We start from the raw sequence: 20,769 nt of genomic DNA on the forward strand, positions 1-20,769 counted from the left end.
GGGGGAGGGCTTATTTTAGAGGAATCTTACACAGTAAGGGGAGGGCTTATTTTCGGGATAGGTCTTATTATCGGGGAAACACGGTAGTAGTTTTTTTGTAGCCATTTGTAGAATACTTTTGAATGAATAAATACATGCCCCTTGTTCCTTTTCTCTTCTTCCCTAAAAGGTGTTGCTAAAGTCAGATAGTCCAACTGGCGATGTCTTGCTGGATGAAACACTCAAGCACATCAAGGCCACAGAACCGGCAGAAACGGTTCAAACGTGGATTGAGCTGCTCACTGGTAAAAGAATCCGGAATGTGTTTTATCTCCACCCTTTAGGGGCCAAGACCTAGGCCTGTCTCCCTCCTGAAAAAGGAAGCAGAAATTCAGATTCTTTGTTTACGAGAGAATAAGAACTTGGTCTGAATGCATAAAGTTAATGTTCTTCTGTGTAACATCGTACAGCACCTACTGTGCCAGTCACTGTGCTTCTCAGATATTCTCACTGGATGCTTACAACAACCCTAGAAGATAAAAGCACTGTTAATCTCCTTGTACATCTGAGGAAGCTGCAGCAGCTCCTCTGTCCAGCGCTCCACCTAGCAGCCTGATGCCAGGGGTGCCAGCACTGTCGCCCAGTTGTGGCTCTCCTTCCCTCCCTCCCCTGCTTGGTTCTGGCACCTTCTTGAGGCTTCTCGAGTCTTCAAGACAGTTTGGATAGCAGGGTGATGGCTGCTGGGGAGGGCAGGGCAGGGGGCATGGATGCTACCTTCCCCCAAACAAAAGAGGTGATCCTCCCCTTCAGGAAGGCACAGCATGAGGTGTTTATAGTGTTGGGAGGCATGCTGCCTGCTCACTTGGCATTGAGGATGTGAAAGTCAGTAAAGCACAGGGAACTGTGTTGAGAGAGGCAAGGAAGAACAATCTGATGGGCCCCGGGGTGTCCCCTAGGTGGGGCTGTGAGGTAGGGGAAGAGACAAAAGGAAGACTGTAACCACCACACAAATGGCTCGGGTGGTGTGAATCTAAGAGAATAAAAAACCTTCTTGTAATTGGTAGCCTCTAGAAGGCAGCCAGGGCTGCCCCAGGCTCCTTTACTGCTGTGTGTCCGTAGTGGTGGTGTTATTTTACATTAAAACACTAAAGACCATTGGTCTGGGACAAGTCTTATTTTCTTATTGTGGGACTCCTTGATCTAGAATAAGACTACCAAGGAATACAAGCTTGTCAAGAGGGTATGATAAATATTTGGCAAATAATATCCTATAGAAATTAATTAATCTGTTTTATTTCTTTTGTTCTTATTCATTAAATTTAAGAATTTCTTTCCTTTCATGTTGAATAGGGGGTTCATAAAGGAGTACAAAGCTTGAAAAAGGCTGGGAACCTCTGCCTGAGAGGCCCCAGACTACAGGGCTACCTGCCTGGGAACTGTTGACCACAATCTGATACGTGTCTCTTGATCTGTCTCCCAGCCCTCATCAGTGGCAGCACAAGTAGCTGTGAGATTTTTCCTCCTCACCCCCTTCAGCAGAGTGCTTTAGTCCTTACTCCTCTCTGGCTTGGGCCAGTGGCCATTTCACCTCTTCCCTACCACAAGGGAGGGACAGGGACAGGAAAGGCAGTGTGCTTCTCCACATGCCACTGGATATGAGCACACACACCCTTTTTTATTGGTCCTTCTACCTGCTTTCCATCCTTCCACTCCTGCCCACTGCATCAAGAGCCTTACCATGCAGATTGTCATAAAGTTTGGAAAAGTCTCAAGAAGGTGCCGGAAACACCGGAGGTGGGTGGGTGGGGATGTCATAAGCTCATAGTTAAATTCTCTCTGCCACTGCAAAACCTTTGTTCTTAACACTTATCAGCTAGGATTTGGTTCAAGGACAGAGGAAGCATGGATAATTGATATTGAGAGAGAATCCAAAAGCTTCACCTTAGCTTTCAGCCTGTTTTCCCTGCCCCCACCAATACCTTCCTCTACAGTGCTTGTCCAGTGAGGAACCATAGAAGGGTCACCCCCAGAATGTATGGTGAAACCTTGGATTAGAAGGCACAGCTCTACAAAATTCCCCTGAGACGCCTAGAATTTGACACATGCTACTCTAAGTCAGAAAATTAATCTTTTTTTTTTTTGCTTGTTTGTTTCTCTTTGTTTTGCATCCATTCGCCCATCATCACAGGTGAAACATGGAATCCCTTCAAGCTGCAGTACCAACTGAGGAATGTGCGAGAACGGATTGCCAAAAACCTGGTGGAGAAGGGCATCCTGACCACTGAGAAGCAAAACTTCCTGCTGTTTGACATGACCACCCACCCAGTTACCAACACAACAGAGAAACAGCGGCTGGTCAGAAAGCTTCAGGAGAGCGTTCTGGAGCGATGGGTGAATGACCCCCAGCGCATGGACCGCAGGACCCTGGCACTCTTGGTGCTGGCCCACTCCTCAGATGTGCTAGAAAGTGTCTTCTCCACCCTGGCAGATGACAGATACGACATAGCCATGAATCGAGCCAAGGACCTGGTAGAGCTTGACCCAGAGGTGGAAGGAACAAAGCACAGTGCCACGGAGATGATCTGGGCTGTGTTGGCAGCCTTCAATAAATCCTAAAGCTGGCAGATGGGTCCCTCCTTTCCCCCTGCTGCTGATGATCACCAGAAGCCACGTCGCTCCGTTCAAGGGATGAGGTGTTTGTTTGGGAATTGGTTGATTTTCATCTTTTTTTTTCCTTCTCTTGGACCAAATTGTTGGTGAGTAAGGGAACAACCTCAGGGCATCGCCACAGGCCTTGACGTGCTAAATGAAGACTCCGCCGTGGAGGAAAACATGGGGCTCAGCACCCTGCTCTCCTTTTTTGGCTCACCCCCACGACTTGGGCGAATGTGACCAGGATGGGGTGGGTGCCTGGATGCTTCAGCCACAGAGTGGCAGGCAGGAGGGGAGCAAGAGTTTCATTTTTCTAAAAAGTTTGTCCCATCTGAAATATATAGCTCACTCAAGTCCTTTGTCTCTTGGACTCTCTCATTGTACTGTAGTTTACTAAAGTAGCATCCTACTTGGGTGAAGGGCAGAAATCTAAACCAGTTTTTGAAGCACTTGAGATGTGGTATTTGTATATCCCTGTCGTGCTGACGTTTTCCCCCTTCTTTCCATTTCCAGCTTAAAGCATGTCTAAAACCTGCCAGCCTGGTCATAAATATTTAGAGATGAGAGATAAATTTTCAGACTCCCTCCTACTCCACCCTTCCCCCTGTCAGAAAACCAATTTAAAAATTTATCTCTTAGCTACCTCCTCTATGCATTGCACCATTAGAAGCTGTGATAGGGAAGGAACAAAATTCCTACCCCATATCACAAGATTATTTTGGTTTCCTTCTCCCTCCAGTCGTTTTCATATATTTATTTTGGCTTTGACCAGTGGAGCTAGAACTAAATTTGCTCTTGGAATGCAATCTCCTGAGTTCAGAGTAAGTTTCTAAGCTCTAGGTTTTCATTTACACCATCAGGCTTCCTGACTAGAGAAGATGAGTCCCTAAACTCTATTTTTATTGTTAGGGTTAGAGGGTAGCCCCCTCCACATCACTCATCTTTAAACCTCCACAATTTAATTTGTAACAGAAAGGTCTCCTGTTTTCAACTCTGTAGAAGAGGCAGGAAAAACTTTTATTGAGGGCTCCTCTTGGGGATTCTGTATCTTAAGAAAGGAAATTTGGTATTAAAAATGCAAGTCCCAGGAATGAGTTTAGCTAATGTTAGAGAAATCCTCCTCCCCCTCCCCCCCCCATAAGCACTGCCTCTTGACTATGGCTAAAACATAGTCTATCTATGGCCAGGCCTCCTGATAGTTATGGAATGGACCTCTCCAGAGGGCTGTCATGCATGTTCAAAAGTAATTGAATGTTTCAACATAATCTCCTTCCTTCTCCTTAACCTTGCCACAGTGACCACAAATAATTACCAAATTAACATGTCTTAGTTTTCCCTTAATGACCTTTTGATGGCTAAAAGCAAATTGTTGATGATAATTATGAAACCAGGCTGAATTACAAATTTGCTTTTCTTGAGATAGGAGCCAAGTCCCTCATAACCCAACTTGGCTTTGCTTTTCTTTCATGTGCATGAAAACCAGGTTGTCCTGTGGAAAGCATCAGTTTAAATGGTGCTAGTGGACATTTTGAGTATGTTCTTTTCAGCCCTTGGTAAATCATTATTTTTAATATTCCTCTCTCAAAAAGACAGGGAGAGGCCAGGTATAAATCTGCATTCTGTATACTTCCAATCAGCTTCCCTTTACTTGCATATGGCCATCACCTTTGTTCAATAAAGTTTGTATTCTTGGCTCTCTTGTCTCTCTGAGTACAATTTTATAGTGTCTAGAGCTCTGACTGGAGATGGGTCCTTTGTGAACAAGTCCAGAAATGATTGCCTTTCCTGCTCACTGCAGATTATCAGTCTGTATTGTTTCATTGGGCAGTTCAGCATTTAAGGGGGCCAGGATCTCATCAGTACAACTATTCCCTTAACCAGCCATTCTCACACCTTTAGTTTAGTTGCTGTAGCTGAAATCACTCCTAACAGAACTAGGCTGGTTCTTGAAGACAAGTATTCAAAGCTTTTCCACTTTGGCAGTATCTGTCGATCAGAGCTATGTTCTGTTGGCAAAGCCTTCAAGATCCCAGGGTGACCACCAGGCATCTCAGTGAATTATGTGTGGAAAATCTGAGGTACGCAAGATTTTAGAATTGTAATATGCATATGTGCTTAGTGCTTATATGTAGACATGTTGTGTCTAAACTCCAAACACCAACTAATGTGGATGTTTACCAGAGGAATCTTTATAATATCAGCATTGAATGAAAAGATCACAGGAAGAACATAGTAATAATAATAGTAATATTATAGAAATCAGTAGGATTATTCTCATCCTAATTATTAATATGTCTGCTGGAATTAATCTTATGACTTTAATTTTATTTGCTAGGAGGCTAAATCTCAGACTTAAGCACATCAGGCATTCTAAATAACATTTGCTTTTTGTTTGTTTGTTTTGTTTTGGAGGGGGAAAGGTAGAGTAATTGGGGTTAAGTGACTTGCCCAAGGTCACATAGCTAGTTTTGTATTAAGTGTCTGAAGCCAGATTTGAACTCAGGTCCTCCTAACTCCAGGGCCGGTGCTAAATAACACCTAAATAACAACATTTGAAAAACTAATCATTGTAATGATTATCCTTGTAACTAGCTTATTTTTCTTCCCTTGTTCTAATGCCTATAGCAGAAAATAACAGTTAGAAAGTTTATTAATTAGGGTCCTGTTTATATTTATATGGCCATTTGTAATTTAGTCATTTGTTTGAACAAAGTTCTTTTCTCTTGGGGTCTTCTGTAGCCATCCATAAGTGATAGTGTTTATATTTCACAGATATTTGAATTCTTTATATATTAAATTCCTAGAAAAGGACCTTGATGGTTATCACCAACAGTCGTGAACTAAAGAAATTGTCTTTTAATGATGAAATTAAATATGTATGTTTCTAGTTAACAAATGTACAATTTGTTCTCCTTTGTAGACATTATCACCTGATCATGGCCACCCCTCCCTTTCCCCTTCACCCCTGCTACACGTAATTTCTAAGAATGAATGTTCTACTTCTTAGAGAAAAAAAATCACAGAAACACACCTTTTAATGTCTACCCATAGTTTATCCAACTTCCTTTTGGTAGAATCCTGTCTTTCTGATTTTGTCTCATTTGTGTGCATCTGTATCTTTGTATATGAATATCTCACACTTCTGGTAGGAGCCAAGTTTTGAGCTGTATTCCCAATTCCTCCCCTCAAGGCCTTCTCTTTTTCCTCAATAGGTACCAGATTGCCCAGGCAGTCTAGAAGGAGACAGCACTGACTGCTGCTTCTTGGTGACTAGTGAGTGGGGGTGGAAGGGGAACCGTCTTTCCCAGAGTAACATTGGGGTCCAAGACACAGATGGGGCCTCCTCCTTCCAGGAAGGAAACCTTCTTGTCATGGTCCAATATACGTATTAAATTTTATTTTTTTACACCATAATAAATTAATGGGAGGGAAGTTCAAATTGAGTAAATCAAGTGCCTTTCAGAATTGTTTTTCATGTTCTACATATTAACAATAATTCTGTTTTATTTCTTAATCCAGCTAAAATGAATTGTTACATGTGTTTTCCTGGCACTTTGGAGGGTTAGCTGGAGGTCTAGAAGGCTCCTCCAAGACTTTGTGACACCTAGTTAGAAGACAAAACAAATGTTGATTTCTCTTATATTCCACATTCTAGTATAGTTTAATTTTATTTTCTTTTCCCCTATATCTGAAAATAACACAAAGACTTCGAAAGGTACTGTGCTAGGTGCTGGAAATAGAAAAAGGAAACAAGGCCTGACCTCAGGAAGCTTATACTCTATCCAGATTGGAGGGAGCGGGGGTGGAGTATACAGCAGGTATAATGCAAGGAAAATTGAGGAGTAGAACACTGATAACAAGGGATCAAATATGACTTCATTGAGGAGGTGACCCCTGAGCCGTAAAGGAAAACAAAGTTCCTGAGAGGCAGAGAGAAGGAGGCAGTACAGTTTAAAAATAGCCAGTAGTTCCATTTGGCTAGAACATAGTGTTTGTACAGAACAGAATGAAATAAAACTGGAAATGTAGGTGGGCGCACCAGATTGTGGAAGGCCTTAAATGCCAGGCTAAGGAGTTTTTAAAGCTGATGTGCCTCAGAATATTTTAAGGTTCCCTTCCTATCCCCCAACCACACTTCTAGTTATGGAGATAAATCTCTAATCCATCCCTGTTTTGTCTTTTGCTTCAAATTCCCAGGTAGAGGCCAGTCTTAAGACCTCTTTTCATAACCTAAGTTAAGCAATGTCTGTCCACTCTAGGGTGGGATTGGAAGATGGGTTAAGGTTGAAGAGAAAAAGGGAGCTTTTTCCTAGGTCTAAAAATAAGCAGGACTCCCAGATACAATTCAATATTTATTAAGTTCCTGCTATGTGCAAGGCACTGTGCTGAATGATTGGGGATACAGAAACAAAGGAAAATTCCTGACTGGATTCTTAATAAGCTTATGTATCCAAAAGACTGAGCACAAATGTCTTCTGTTGAAATGCTTTGGAATGTATTTAGTTTGGGTACAGGTGTCATTGCCAACTATTTTAAAAACCAAGCATACTTTTGCCCCCTTCCATTCCAATGGTTTCCATTTTCTCCCCTCCCTGGACCCCCTGTCACTGCATTATAGCTCTAAACAATCTCTGGTAGATTTTATGCATGTTTGTGCTAGGAACAGCCTTGATAAGTAAAAGCTAACCAGTAACGCCTGTGATGTTACTATGGCTTGTTTAAGTAGGCCTGCCTGGAATTTAAGCTTTTCCAACTAATTAAATTCAGATAATAGTTCATTTCAGCAGACACATTAACAGACTGCCAACAATCCTATTAGTTCCAGTAATATAACTATTCGTCTCAACTTATACCAGAAGTTACTTTCTAAAATATAATCAATATCTAACAGAGAAAAGTATCTGTAACATGAACATTTTTCTTTTTCTTCTGCTTGCTTCTTTTAAAAATTATTTTAATTAATTTAATGTTATTAAATTAATTATTGTTAATTTAATCATTAAATTATTTGTTATATCGCACAAAACTCTTAAGTGACTCTGGTAACTGATTGTGATCAATGTTAGAGATGTAATGATTTTTAAAGTTGTCATCATATGATTATCATAATTGTGTATATTCTTTTGAATCCACTTTGTTCCCACTGCATCACTTCATATAGATCTTCCTATATTTCTTTGAAGTTTTCAGAAAAAGAAATTGTGCATTAGATTCCCAATTGTCCCATATCTCCTCCAATATTTTATCATTTTCCTTTTCTATGATATTAGTCAATCAGATAGGTTTAAGGTGGTATTTCAGATTACATTAAGGTTGCATTTCTCTAATCAGTAGTGATTTAGAGCATTTTTTTTCCCTGTGACTATAGATAGCTTTGATTTCTTCTGAAATTATAATTAGTGCTGCTATGAGTTTTCATCAGATAGGGTTTTCCTTGTTTTAAATAAACTCCTTGAGTTATAAATCCAATCAACTGCTGGCCAGTAAAATGTAAGCCTCTTCAGGACAAGGGGCTCTTTAAGCTTTTGGTTGTATCTACTGTTGCCTTGCTTAAATTGTCACTTAATAAATGTTTGAATTGTTTTGTTGAATTGAATGAATAATTTTGTAACTTCTCTTGCATGATTCCAAGTTGTTTTCCAAAACAGCTGGACCAGTTCATGAATCTACCCGCAGTTAGTTACTGTCTTTCTTCATTCCTATCACTGAATTTTTTCATTTTTTACCATTTTTGAGTGTAAAATGATACCTCGGAATTTTAAAAATCTGCGTGAACATAAAATTTTTGATGAGGTATTTAAAGTGAGGTAGTTAAAAAATGTTATAGCTGGAAGGGACCTCAGCATAACCCCTCATTTTACAGTTGAGGAAACTGAGGCCCAGAGATATTAAAGACATGCTGCAGGTCACACAGTTTGATAGAGGTAGGGGTTGCTTTCCCATGATTCATAAACCTCAATTTTGGCCAGAAGTTCCCACCCCTTTCCCCCAAATCAAATTTAGCAATCCCATGACCTAGCCTGAATTTGTCCTCTTTTCCTTTCTCCATCCTTTGGTAAATGTATACAAATGAGGAGCAAAATGGGTGAATCAGTAACGATTAGAGATCTTGGATCATTGAGGAAAGTGCTGGCCCTAGACAATATTGGAAAGGAAACAGATTTGATTTAGGGCTCTCCCCCACTCCATGTACTTTTTGTTTTCCCATAGGGTGTTCCTCCATCCTAAGGAACTCAGCTGTTCTCTTAATATTTGCTGAGTATTCCCAACCCCAACCGTGGCGCTTAGCTGAGGCTTGCCTTCTGATAGAAGCCTCATGTTCTGGACTATTCCCTGATATCATCAAAGTAATTCTGCATAAAGTCGTCCTTATACATAAATGAGGTCAACACTTATCCCATTTGATATGATTTATAGGTGAAGAAACCCTACCTTTAAAAACCTCTCCCACTGGCCTATCATAATGTTTGAAATTTCACTGTTAGAGATGTATATTCCTTTATAGTAAAATTTGCCAAACATTCTTTTAAATATAAATATTCTAAAAGACACACGATATCACTCACCTTTAGTTTTATCAGAGGTTTCCTTTCCTAGATAAAGAAACTGGCCAACAGAGGTATTTGAGAGGAAAGAGAAAGGTAAGGAGTGCTAATTAAAGGCTCCATCTAATGCATGGTTTTGCAGAGCTAGTCACATCCCATCCTCCAACTGACTGGATAACTAAGCTGACTAATGCAAGGTGAAGCTCCAGTGGTTGGTAATGTCTTCATGTGATCCTTCTCCCAGGTGACATGTTTGCATTTTAATGCTTTAACCCAAAGGTTAGAAGTGTAATGGATTTGAAGGTATCCTTCAAATCCCTTGGGCAGCTTTTAAGATGAGCCATAATTGAGTTTTAGTTCTTGGACATGGAAATAAGCCAGTTAGCAGAACTGGTTTGGTTTCTGTTTGGTATTCTTAACCTAGCCATCAGAGGGCACTGGTGACTCTTGTGTTAGGGGTAGAGTGGCATCAACACACCTATTATAGAAGAGTGACTGGAAGCTGGTGAACTTTTACATGTTACTACCCTAGGTTGGGAAGAACTGTGCTAGAGAAGGGTGTTAAGGATGTTATCAGAGAGGTGTATGACTGAAAAAAATGAGGTGGGCAAGTCATGTGATGAGAATTGACAGCTTCTGTTCCATTGATATATCTATAAGGTTCTCAGCATGTTGGGTAGTCACCTTAGGAAGGCAGAAGAAAGAGTTGCACAGAATGAGAGTGTATGGAATGGGCTGCAATCTGCATGGTTGAAGTGCCAACCCTAATTATCTTGTGGATCCTTTTAACTATGAAAGCATTATCCTGGAGCCTGGGGAAGGAGGGAAGGAATAAGCATTAATACAGTGCCTACTATGTGCTAGGCATTTTTTTTTACAAATATCTCATTTGATCCTCACAGCTCTGTGAATATAGGTGCTATTGTTATCTCCATTTTAGAGTTAAAACTAGTTTATATTGAGGCAAACATATTAAGTGACTTGCCCAGGGTCACATAGCTGTTAAGTGTCTGAGGCCAGATTTGGACTCAGGTCTTCTGACTCTATGCCTGGCTCCAGATCATGAGGCCACCAGCCACCTCATGAACCTTTTCAATGTCATTGGTGGTGTTTTATCATCCCAGTGGATATTAATTAATGACTTGTATCTCAGGTAGTAATATACTCTTCCCCAAACTTATTCCCTTGGAATCTGTGCCAGAGGTTTTTCCTGTGTTTCTGTCCTCCTGGATTACTTCCACGTTGTACTACACTCCTTTACCAAACCTCTGCAGCATCACAGCATCACAAAACCATCGCAGGGTCGGTTTTGTCCCAGCCAGGAGCCCGATCCAACCCATCAACTTCTTGATAGTTTTTGAGAAATGAATCTTTCCCTGCCTTAGTGGAATCCAGATGGTAAGCATGGAGACTCAGAATAAACATGTAAACTGAGGGCATTTCTATGCTTGAGAAATTTCTGTTTATAGGATCATAGATTCAGAGCTGGAAGGAACCATAAAAGTAAATTAGAAGAAGAATCCCAAATTTTGAAGACTAGAAAGGACTTTCTAATATAATCCAATCAAAACAGAAGAAGAATCCTCCCCTATGATATACCCAACAGGTGTTCATCCAGCTTGTTTGAAGACAATTGAATAAGGGAGGAATCCATCTACCCAGGAAGTCCTTTCCATTTGGGGATCGCGCTAATTGTTTTTTGCTTTTTTTTTAAGCAATTGGGGTTAAGTAACTTGCTTAAGGTTACACAGCCAGTTATTTTTTTGTGTATCTGAGGCCGGAATCGACCCTAGGCCTCCTGACTCTGGGGCTGGCGTTCTCACTCACTGTGCCACCTGGCCACCCCAAGGGATCGCTCTAATTGTTAGCAAGTTCTTCCTGATGTCAGGTTGCTTTTTTGAATCTTAGGTCCACTGCTACTGGTTCTACTTTCTGGGGTTAAACCAAACAAACTTAATCCATGCTCTGTTTGATAGCCCTTCAGATATTAGAAAACAGCTTTAATGACATGCTCAAGAATGAAAATGTGAAGACAAAGGGCAACAATTACAAGGAGGAAGAAAAATGGCGATTTATCTGAAGAGGCTAATGTGATTGTAGAGGAATTTCGTGATCAGCTTAGATTTAAAAAACAAATGAGCAAAAGGTAGATATAAGACCTTGGCATGAACCTGTGAAATCCCGTGGTGACATTTAACTAGTTCATTCAACTGATCCTCATATGAGATAGACTGAAGACCTTTTATGATACAGGTTACCATGTTCTGGATACATGTTAGCTTATCAATGTCATTTTTAGACAGTGGTACTCAGAACTGAACGATTCTCTAGGTGAAGTCTGACCAGAAGAGAGTACAGTGGGATTTCCAGCAACCTGTTCCTGGAAACTATGCCTTTCTGAATGCAACTCGAGGTCACATTAGCTTTTTTGGTGGCCACCTCATACTACTGACTCAAATGGAATTTGTAGGCTTCTAAAAAACCCCAGTCTTTGCTGCCTAAACATGCCTCCCCCATCTTGCACTTATTAGCTTGATTTTTGTACACAAATCTTAAGATTCTCTCCACATTTGGCCATGTTGAATTTCATAGTATTAGATTAAGACCAATCAGTGTGATAGCCTGTTTTCAATATTTTTAAAATCCTGATTCTGGCATCCACTATTTTAGATACCATGTCCCAACTTTGTGTCATCTACAAATCTGATTAGTATGCCATCTGTGTTTTTATTCAAGTCATTGATAAATGCAGAGGCAAGCACTGGCTGGACTCTGAGCTTCTCCAGACTTTGTGCTGCATTCACATTGAACCAGCTACTCTTTGAGCCTATCTATCCATCCATGTCTGAATCCGTCTAGCTGTATTTTCATCTAGTCTGCATCTCTCCATCTTCTCACAATTCTGCTAAAAATCTAGGTATGAAAGCACATGTACAATATTTGCCTTGTCAACCATATCTGTAATGATCCATTCTAGAATTTTCCAGGAATTAATGTAAAAAGACTAGCCTATAATATGCAAACTGTTCCTTCCCTATTTTGGAAAATTAGAACAATCTCCAGTCTTGTGTACATCTCCTGTTTTCCATGATTGTTCAAATGTAGTTCAGCTGACCCTATGTAACTTCATCAAAAGAAATTATGCTCTCACATTGTTCCCTTACTTATCCTGAATTTTCAACTCCTTGTTAGTCACTTTTGATCTTTCATTTCCAGGGCAAAGGTGACGCTGGCAGAGAAGGCAACAAAATAAGAATTGAGCAGCTGTCTTGCCTGTTATCATCCTATCCATCCCAAGCAATGGTCCCCTCCCTTCTTTAATCCTTTTTCAATCAGCAGCGGCATTATCATCATGACATTTATGCAATTATGTGGAACTTTAAGGCTTGCAAAGCATTTTACATTATATCTCATTTTATCCTCACAACAACCCTGGAAGATGAGGAAACTGAGATAGGCAGAGGTTAATTGGCTTGTCCAGAATCACCCTGCTAATAAGTTTCTAGGGTTGGATTTGAACTCAGATCTTGACTCCAAGCTATGCATCACACCACTTACCTGCTTCCCAGTTGTTGTTTGTCCTTCGTTCTTGAAAAGGACCATGGCATCAGAGAAGTGATGCCATGACATGCAAGTGAATTTAAGTGGAGGGCTGTGCAGTCACCAACCTCACTTTCTCCTCAACAACACCTGCTTTTCAATATAGCTTTAAAAAAAAAAACTTTCATTGTCCTTAACTTTGACAGCTTAAATTCATTCTGAACTTTTGCATTCATACCATTTTCACAGTATCATGCTGAGGACTTACATCTGTTCTCTATTACCTGGCTTTGTCTTCATCTTCTGTACATTTGTTTTTAAAATCTGTTGATTGCTGAGTTACTGTGCATTCACATTATGCATATTATATCTTATGATAAATTCTGTTGTTTCTCATTGTTAATTATTTCCCTTTGTATCTTCAGATTTTCATTCTTTTCTTTTTTTTTTTTTTGCTTTTTGGAGGGCAATTGGGGTTGTGACTTGCCCAAGGTCACACAGCTAGTTTTTGTGTTGAGTGTCTGTGGCCAGATTTGAACTCAGGTGCTACTGACTCCAGGGCTGGTACTCTATTCACTGCACCACCTAGCCGCCCCACAGATTTTCATCCCATGCAGAATATTAGTACATGAGATTTTAGATAATTTTCCTTTAAACTTTTTGAAACAGCTTTCCCAAATTCTAGGGTACATATCAATCCACACCTGAATTTCCTCTCATCTATCACAAACCAACAGGGTATTGTCACTTTTCCCCAGGATTTGTGTCATTTTTAACCCAGCGACTAGTTAGTGAAAAATCACATCCAAAATAAAATAAAATCTACCCTTGTTAGTTTCTCCATCCTTTGAAGGATGAAATTATCATTAAGGCAATTCAAGAAATTATTAACTGTTCTGCCTTTAGCAGAGAGAGCTCCAACAGATGTTTCGATAATTGAAGTCTCTCATCACTACCAATATTCTGCTTCTCTGCCAGGCTTTTGATCTGTTTCCCAAGAACCTTATCTTTCCCAAGAACCTTCCTTCTCTGCAGGTAGTCTGTAGTATACTTTGATAACAAGATCACTTCTGTTTCTCATATTGACTTTTACACAAATACTTTCTCTAATTCTTAAACCCTCTGGTTCAGCCACCTCATTTTTGTGGGTAAGAAAACAGGCCCGGGGAGGTTGTGACTTGCCGAAGGCCACAAGCCTAGTGGTAAAGCCAGTAATCGCACTGAGATTCCCATGTCAAAATCTAACAATCTTTCCATTGTGCCGTGATACCCTCCTTGTTTTATGATCTCAGGAAGTGGTTGCTGGGGTGAAATACAAAATTCTATTCCTTTTACTGTGGTCTCAGCCTCACTTATCTCCTCTGGAGAGCAGAAAGAGTCTGATAACTTTCACTTTTGAATTCAACAAACTTTTTAAAAATGTCTTCTATGTACAGAACTGTGTGGCTAGGTGAAATAGAAATTTTTGATAAGAAAATTTTGACCGCTTACTGAATTATAATACAAAATAATACCCATTATGTGAATAAGGTACCAAAAAATACTATGGGAATATTTTGTTATCTATATTCCTTGCTTCTACTTCCTTACTTCCCACCCCCATCCCCCTTCACCCCTACAAATTCACCGCTCCACTGAAACTGTGCTAAGGTAACCAGGAAAAAAATTCTTAATTGCTGAATCTGTGGCCTTTTCTCAATTCTCATCTTTCTTCTCTGCAAAACTGGATACTTGACCATCCTCTCTTTCTGAAGACTTCTTCCTTGGTCTTTTTATATTTTTAATAATATTTTTATTTTTTTATATCACTATATTTATTTCCCAATATATTCTCCACATATCCCCTCCCTCCCCCAAACTTCCAGAGCCATCCTTCATATTTTTTAGAGCCAAATTTGGTTATGATGATTTCATAGCATTCAGTTTCCATTGGTTTGATGTTCTTTCCATTTACATTCGCTATATGTATATTTCCTGGTTCTGCTTATGTTTTTATATTAGTTCATATCAGTCTCATCATGATTCTCTTAATTATTTCTTACAGCACAAGTAATATGTTACATTCATACCTAATACTACATTATAATATGCCACAATCTGTTTAGCCATTCCCCAGATTATGGGTACCTACTTTGTTTCCAGTTCTTAACTGCTACAGAAAATACTGCTAAAATATTTTGGTTTCTGCCTTTCATTTTAATCATTGACCTTCCTGGGGTATAACTGAGATGTCTCAGATCTAGACATCCTTGGCCCAGGGGGTCTGAGGTCTTAGACAGTGGAGAGAGACCATAAAGAGCTATGATGGCAAGAAGGAAGCTCAAGACAAAACCCAGAAGAAGAGAATGCCTCAAAAAAGTACAAGCAGAGCCTCAAAGAAAAATGCACCTTGGACCCAAGTCCAACAAGAATTCCTAGAAAAGTAAATGCAAGAATTTAGAAAAGCAGCTAAAAGTTATTTTAAACATCAAATGACAGCTATGGGAGAAAGATATGAAAAGAGAAGTAACACCTTGGAACAAGAGGCACAAAATTTATCCAACAAAATAACTCCCAGAAAATTGGAATTAACCAAATAAGACATCAAGAAATATTAAAATGGGTGACTAGGTGGTGCAGTGAATAGAGTGCCAGCCCTGGAGTTAGGAGGACCTGAGTTCAAATCTGACCTCAGACACTTAACACAAAAATTAGCCATGTGACCTTGGGCAAGTCACTTTACCCCAATTGCCCTACCTTCCCCCCTCCAAAAAGCAAAAAAAAAAAATTTTTTAAACTGGAAAAAATATAAGAAAATATGAGACATGTCACAACAAAACAACTGATCTGGAAAAAAGATCATTTAAAAAACACTGGACCATGATCAAAGAGACATCATATTTTAGGAAATCATAAAAAACTGCCCAAATCTCTTACAAACAAAGGGAAAACAAAAATTAAAATAGTCTACCAGTACCTCCTAAAAGGAAACCTCCAAATCAAGCCAAAGCTCCTCAGTTGAAGGAAAAAACCTGTAAATTTCCAGAAAGAAAAAATTCAAGTATAGCAGACTCAGTCAGAATTATATATAATTTAGCAGCTATCAATATAATGGAGGAAAGAGCTTGGAATGGAATATTCCAGAATGCAAAGCTTACAACCAAGAATACCCAGAAAAACTAAGCATAATCCTACATGGAGAAAAATGAATCTTTAATGAAATAGAAGACTTCTAAGCATTCCTGATGAAAACACCATAGTTAAATAGAAAATCTGACATACAAACACTGGAGTCAAGAGAACCATAAAAAGATAAACATAACTGTGCAGTCATAAGGAACTAAGCAAAGTTAAACTGTTTACATTCTTACTGGGGAGCTTGATGGATGTAGACCCTCAGAACTCTTATCACAATGAAGAGTCATAGAGGTAGTCTAATTTGACCAAGGGTCTGGGAGTGATTCTCTTGTGTTTTGATTATCTTTTTTTTTTTTGAAAGGAGAAAGATTGGGGGAGAGCACAAACACTGTCTCCCACCACCACAAATTATGCAGTCAAGTTTCCTGCATTTGGGGAAATCACAGGGATGGGCCCATCTGGAGTGCAGTAGATAAGCCTCACTCTAGGGAAACCACCTTCGTGATCATGGGATCACCCCTAAAAAAAAAGAACAGAAATAATAGGAAAATGGAATACAGTGGGGAAGGGAGAGGAAGAATGGAGGAAAATTTCCAACATAAATAAGGTTGTGAAAGTAGAAATTTATACAAGAAAGAATGAGTGGGGAGGCTCACTCATCTAAACTAGGCAAAGGAAGGAAGAATACACACACGGATACAGAAATATATTTCATGCACAGGGAAACAAGAAAAGGGAATGGGGGGGTAAGATTAAAGGAGGGATTAATCAGAAGCAAACCAATCTCTTGAAGAAGGGGTCGGGGGAAAAAGAAAAGAATCCTAACAATTATAACTTACTATGTGAATAAGATGAACTCACTCATAAGACAGAAGACAGTAGAATACATTAGAAACCAGATCTAATTTTTTTAAGTTTTTTAACACTTGATACAGAAATATACATAGATACTTTTTTACACTTGATACATTAAGATTACATAAAGTTAAAATATGGGAATAGAGCAAAATCTATTATACATTAACTGTAGTAAAAAAAAAAAGGCAAAAATATAAATTATAACCTCAGACAAAAGCAAAAATAGACCTAATAAAGAGATAAATAGGGAAACTACATTTTGTGCAAATGTGCCCTAAACCTGGGCTTCTTAAACTGTTTTCACTTGCAACCCCTCCAGTGCTTCTTCAAGTGTTTAAGGGGGGGAGGGTGGCTAGGTGGCGAAGTCAGGGAGGACCTGAGTTCAAATCCAGCTTCAGACATTTAACACAAAAACTAGCCATGTGACCTTGGGCAAGACACTTAACCCCAATTGCCCTCCAAAAAGCAAAAAAAAAAAAAAAAGTGAGGGGGGCCTAAACAATGAATTAATATAAATACTAAATATATGCATCAAATGGCATAGCCTCCAAGTTCTTAGAAGAGGTAAATGAGTAATAGTGAGAAAAATAAAACAGAGAATCTCATTTTACTCCTATTAATCAGCTGTGCATGGCATCTTGAAAAACTCCTCATAAACAAATGCAGAAAAGCAGAAATACTAAATGCATCTTTTACTAACCATAATGTGATAAAAATTACATCCAATTAAAGAGAGCCTTTGAAGCAAAGATTAAACATTAATTGGAAACTAACAATCTTGAAGAATGAGTGGGTAAAAGAACAAATCATAGAAACATTCACTAATTTCATTAAAGATAATGACAAAAATGAGAGAACATATCAAAGTCTTTGGGAAGCAGCCAAAGCAATACTTAGAGAAAATTTTATGTCAATAAAATCAATGATCAATAAATTAGTCATGCAAATTTAAAAAAAAACCTAGAAAACGAACAAAAACTCCCAATTAAATGCCAAATTATAAATCCTGAAAATCAAGAATAACAAATTTGAAAGCAAAAAAGTCACTGACTTAATAAAAGTAGGAGCAATTTTTAAACAATAAATAAGCGACTAATTTGATTTAAAAAAAAAAACAAGTAACCAGTATAAAAAAGTTAAAAAGATAAATTCACAACCAATGAAGAAAAATAACAAATTATTAGGAGCTATTTTGTCCAACTATATGCCAGTGAAACTGATGATCTAAATAAAATAGATGAATATTTATAAAAACATAAATTTCCCAGATTAGCAAAATAGGAAATAGAATAGTTTAAAAACCAAAAACCTATCTTAGAAAAAGAAATTTAACAAGCCTTAAATGAACTCCCAAGGAAAAAACTCCCAGGACCAAATGGATATACTGATAGATTCTACAAAACATTTAAATGATAATTCTAAAACTACACAAACTTTTTGTGGGGATAAAAGGAAAAGATCAGGGTTCCTACCAAGTTCCTCATATGATAAAAAATGTGGTCTTAGTACCTAAACCAGAGAAAGAAAACTATAGACCAATATATCCTAATGAATATTGATGAAAAAAAAATATTAGCAAGGAGAATAAGCAACATATCACAAAGATTATGTGCTATGATCAGATAAGATTTACACCAAGAATACAAGGCTAGTATATACTAGCAATAGTAGGGAAACTATAAACAACTGATTACCTCAATAACAAAAACAAAAAAAAATATGTAATTTTATCAATAGATGCAGAAAAGGCTTTTGACAATTCCTATTCCTTTTATAAACAATAGTAAGTATAGGAATAAGTGGAGCATTTCTTCAAATGATAAATAGTATTTATTCAAAACCAAGAATCAGCATTATCTATTCAGATAAGCTAAAAGACTTTCTAATAAAGTCAGGAGTAAAGGCTATTAGTATCACTGTTATTATTCAATATAGAAATGCTAACCATAGCAATAACACAAAAAGAAACTGAAGGAGTAAGTATAGGTAAAAAGTAAAGAAAATTTTCCTTTTTTTTTGCAGATGATATAATGGTTTCTTTAGAGAACCCTAGAAAGTCAACTAAAAAACTAATTAGAACAATGAACACCTTCAGCAGTCATGAGATACAAAATAAACCCATAAAAATCATCAGTTATTTTTTTATATTATCAACAAAATCCAGAGGGGAAAAGAAAGAAAAATTCCATTAAAAATAACTACAGGTAGTATAAAATACTTAGGAGTTCTGCCAAGTACTTGAAACTATATGAATACAATTACAAAAGATCCTTCACACAAAAACATACAAATAATTGGAGAAATATTGCTCCTGGGAAGGCCAAACCAATATAATAAAAATTACAATCTACCTAGATTAATTCAATTGTCCATTGCTATACCAACCACAGTACAAAAAGATTACTTTAGAGAACTAGGGGAAAAAATGACAATTCATCTAGAGGAACAAAAGGTCAAGAAAAACAAGGGAATTAATGAAAAAAGTGGGAAGGAAGGGGCCCTGACAGTACCAGATCTCAAACTATACTACAAAAAGTTGTAATCATCACATCAACTTGGTAGCAAGTAAGAAATAAATAGATTAAGGGGCGGCCAGGTGGCTCAGCGAGTAAGAGCACCCGGCTCCAGTGTTGGGACGACCTGGAGATCGAATCCCGGGCTCAGACACTCAGCACCACACCCAGAAATAACTGGCCGTGTAACCTTGAGCAAGTTACTTAACCCCGATTGCTTAAAAAAAAAGAAAGAAAGAAAGAAAGAAATAGATTAGGCAATCAAATATGTAGAAGCAAAAGAACACAGTAATCTAGTTTTTGATAAGGCCAACAATCCCAGGTATTGGGAACTGTTCAGAAAACAGGAATGCAGTCTGAAAGAAACTAGTTATAGACCAATATCTCACACCACATATGAAGACAAGCTCTAAATGTTATGTGATTTAGACAAAGTATGACATCATAAATTAGAGGAGCATGGAAGAAATTACCTGTCAGAATGATGAATAAGAGGAAGAGTTCATGATCAAACAAGAGATAGCAAGATTGGCAGAAGATAAAATGGACAATTTTGTTTACTTAAAGAGTTTTTGCACAAACAAAACTAATGTAGCTAAAATTAAAACAGAAGCAGAAAACTGAGGAGGAAAATCCTTGCAGCAAGTTTATATGATAAAGATCTCATTTCTAATATTTATAGGAAACAGATTATAATTTATAATAATAAACCATTCCCCAACTGAAAAATGGTAAAAGGATAAGAATAGGCAGTTTTCAGAGGGAGAGATCTACACTATCAATAGCCATATTAAAAAATGTTCTATCCCCAACTGATAAATGGTCAAAGGACACAAACAGGCAATTTTCAGAGAAAGAAATTAAAGATATCTATAAGCACATGAAAAAATGCTCTAAATCACTATTGATTAGAGAAATTCAAATCAAAACAACTCTGAGGTACCACATCTCACCAGTCAGATTGGCTAAGATGACAAAACAGGAAAATGACAAATGCTGGAGAGGATGTGGGCAAATTGGAACACTAATGCATTGCTGGTGGAGTTGTGAACTGATCCAGCCTTTCTGGAGAGCAATCTGGAATTATACCCAAAGGGCTATAAATATTTTCATATCCTTTGACCCAGTAATACCACTCCTAGGGTTATATCCCAAAGAGATCATAGAAGTGGGAGGAAGACCCATATGTAAAAAAATGTTTAAAGCAGCTCTTTTTGTGGTGGCAAAGAATTGGAAATTAAGGGGGTGCCCATCAATTGTGGAATGGCTGAACAAGTTATGGAATATGCATGTTATAGAATACTATTGTGCTATAAGAAACGAGGAGCAGATGGTCTTCATATTTACCTGGAGAGGCTTATACGAACTGATGCTGAGTGAGAAGAGTAGAACTAGGAGAAATTTGTACACAATTACAGACACAACGTATGTGTTACAACCAACTTTGATAGACTGGACTCTTCTCGGCAATGCAGTGATATAAGTCAATCCCAAAAGACTCATGATGGAGAGAAATGTGTGCATCCAGAGAAAGAACTAGAAAGAACTGAGTTTATATCCAGATG

At 38.3% G+C, this 20,769-nt stretch overlaps 2 protein-coding genes and 1 non-coding gene across 3 annotated transcripts in view; 1 reads left to right on the forward strand and 2 right to left on the reverse strand.

The window, feature by feature from the left end:
- Positions 1–4,325, forward strand: part of GOLPH3L (golgi phosphoprotein 3 like) — a 29,866-nt gene extending 25,541 nt beyond the window's left edge. Inside the window, exons 4-5 of the mRNA XM_069090077.1 lie at positions 170–284; positions 2,168–4,325. Coding sequence (XP_068946178.1) covers positions 170–284; positions 2,168–2,595 — 543 coding nt within the window. The 3' untranslated portion in view covers positions 2,596–4,325. The remainder of the gene's footprint in view (positions 1–169; positions 285–2,167) is intronic.
- BNIPL (BCL2 interacting protein like) overlaps positions 1–20,769 on the reverse strand; it is a 479,949-nt gene that overhangs the window by 416,740 nt on the left and 42,440 nt on the right. The window lies entirely within an intron of this gene.
- Positions 16,204–16,367, reverse strand: LOC138162968 (U1 spliceosomal RNA). Its single transcript, XR_011168766.1, has one exon. It is a non-coding gene; the product is annotated as a U1 spliceosomal RNA (small nuclear RNA).

The sequence above is a fragment of the Petaurus breviceps genome, unplaced genomic scaffold (assembly GCF_028583685.1).
Source record: "Petaurus breviceps papuanus isolate PSGF00001 unplaced genomic scaffold, PetGlider_PUasm1.0 186, whole genome shotgun sequence".
NCBI classification, from domain to species: Eukaryota; Metazoa; Chordata; class Mammalia; order Diprotodontia; family Petauridae; genus Petaurus; species Petaurus breviceps.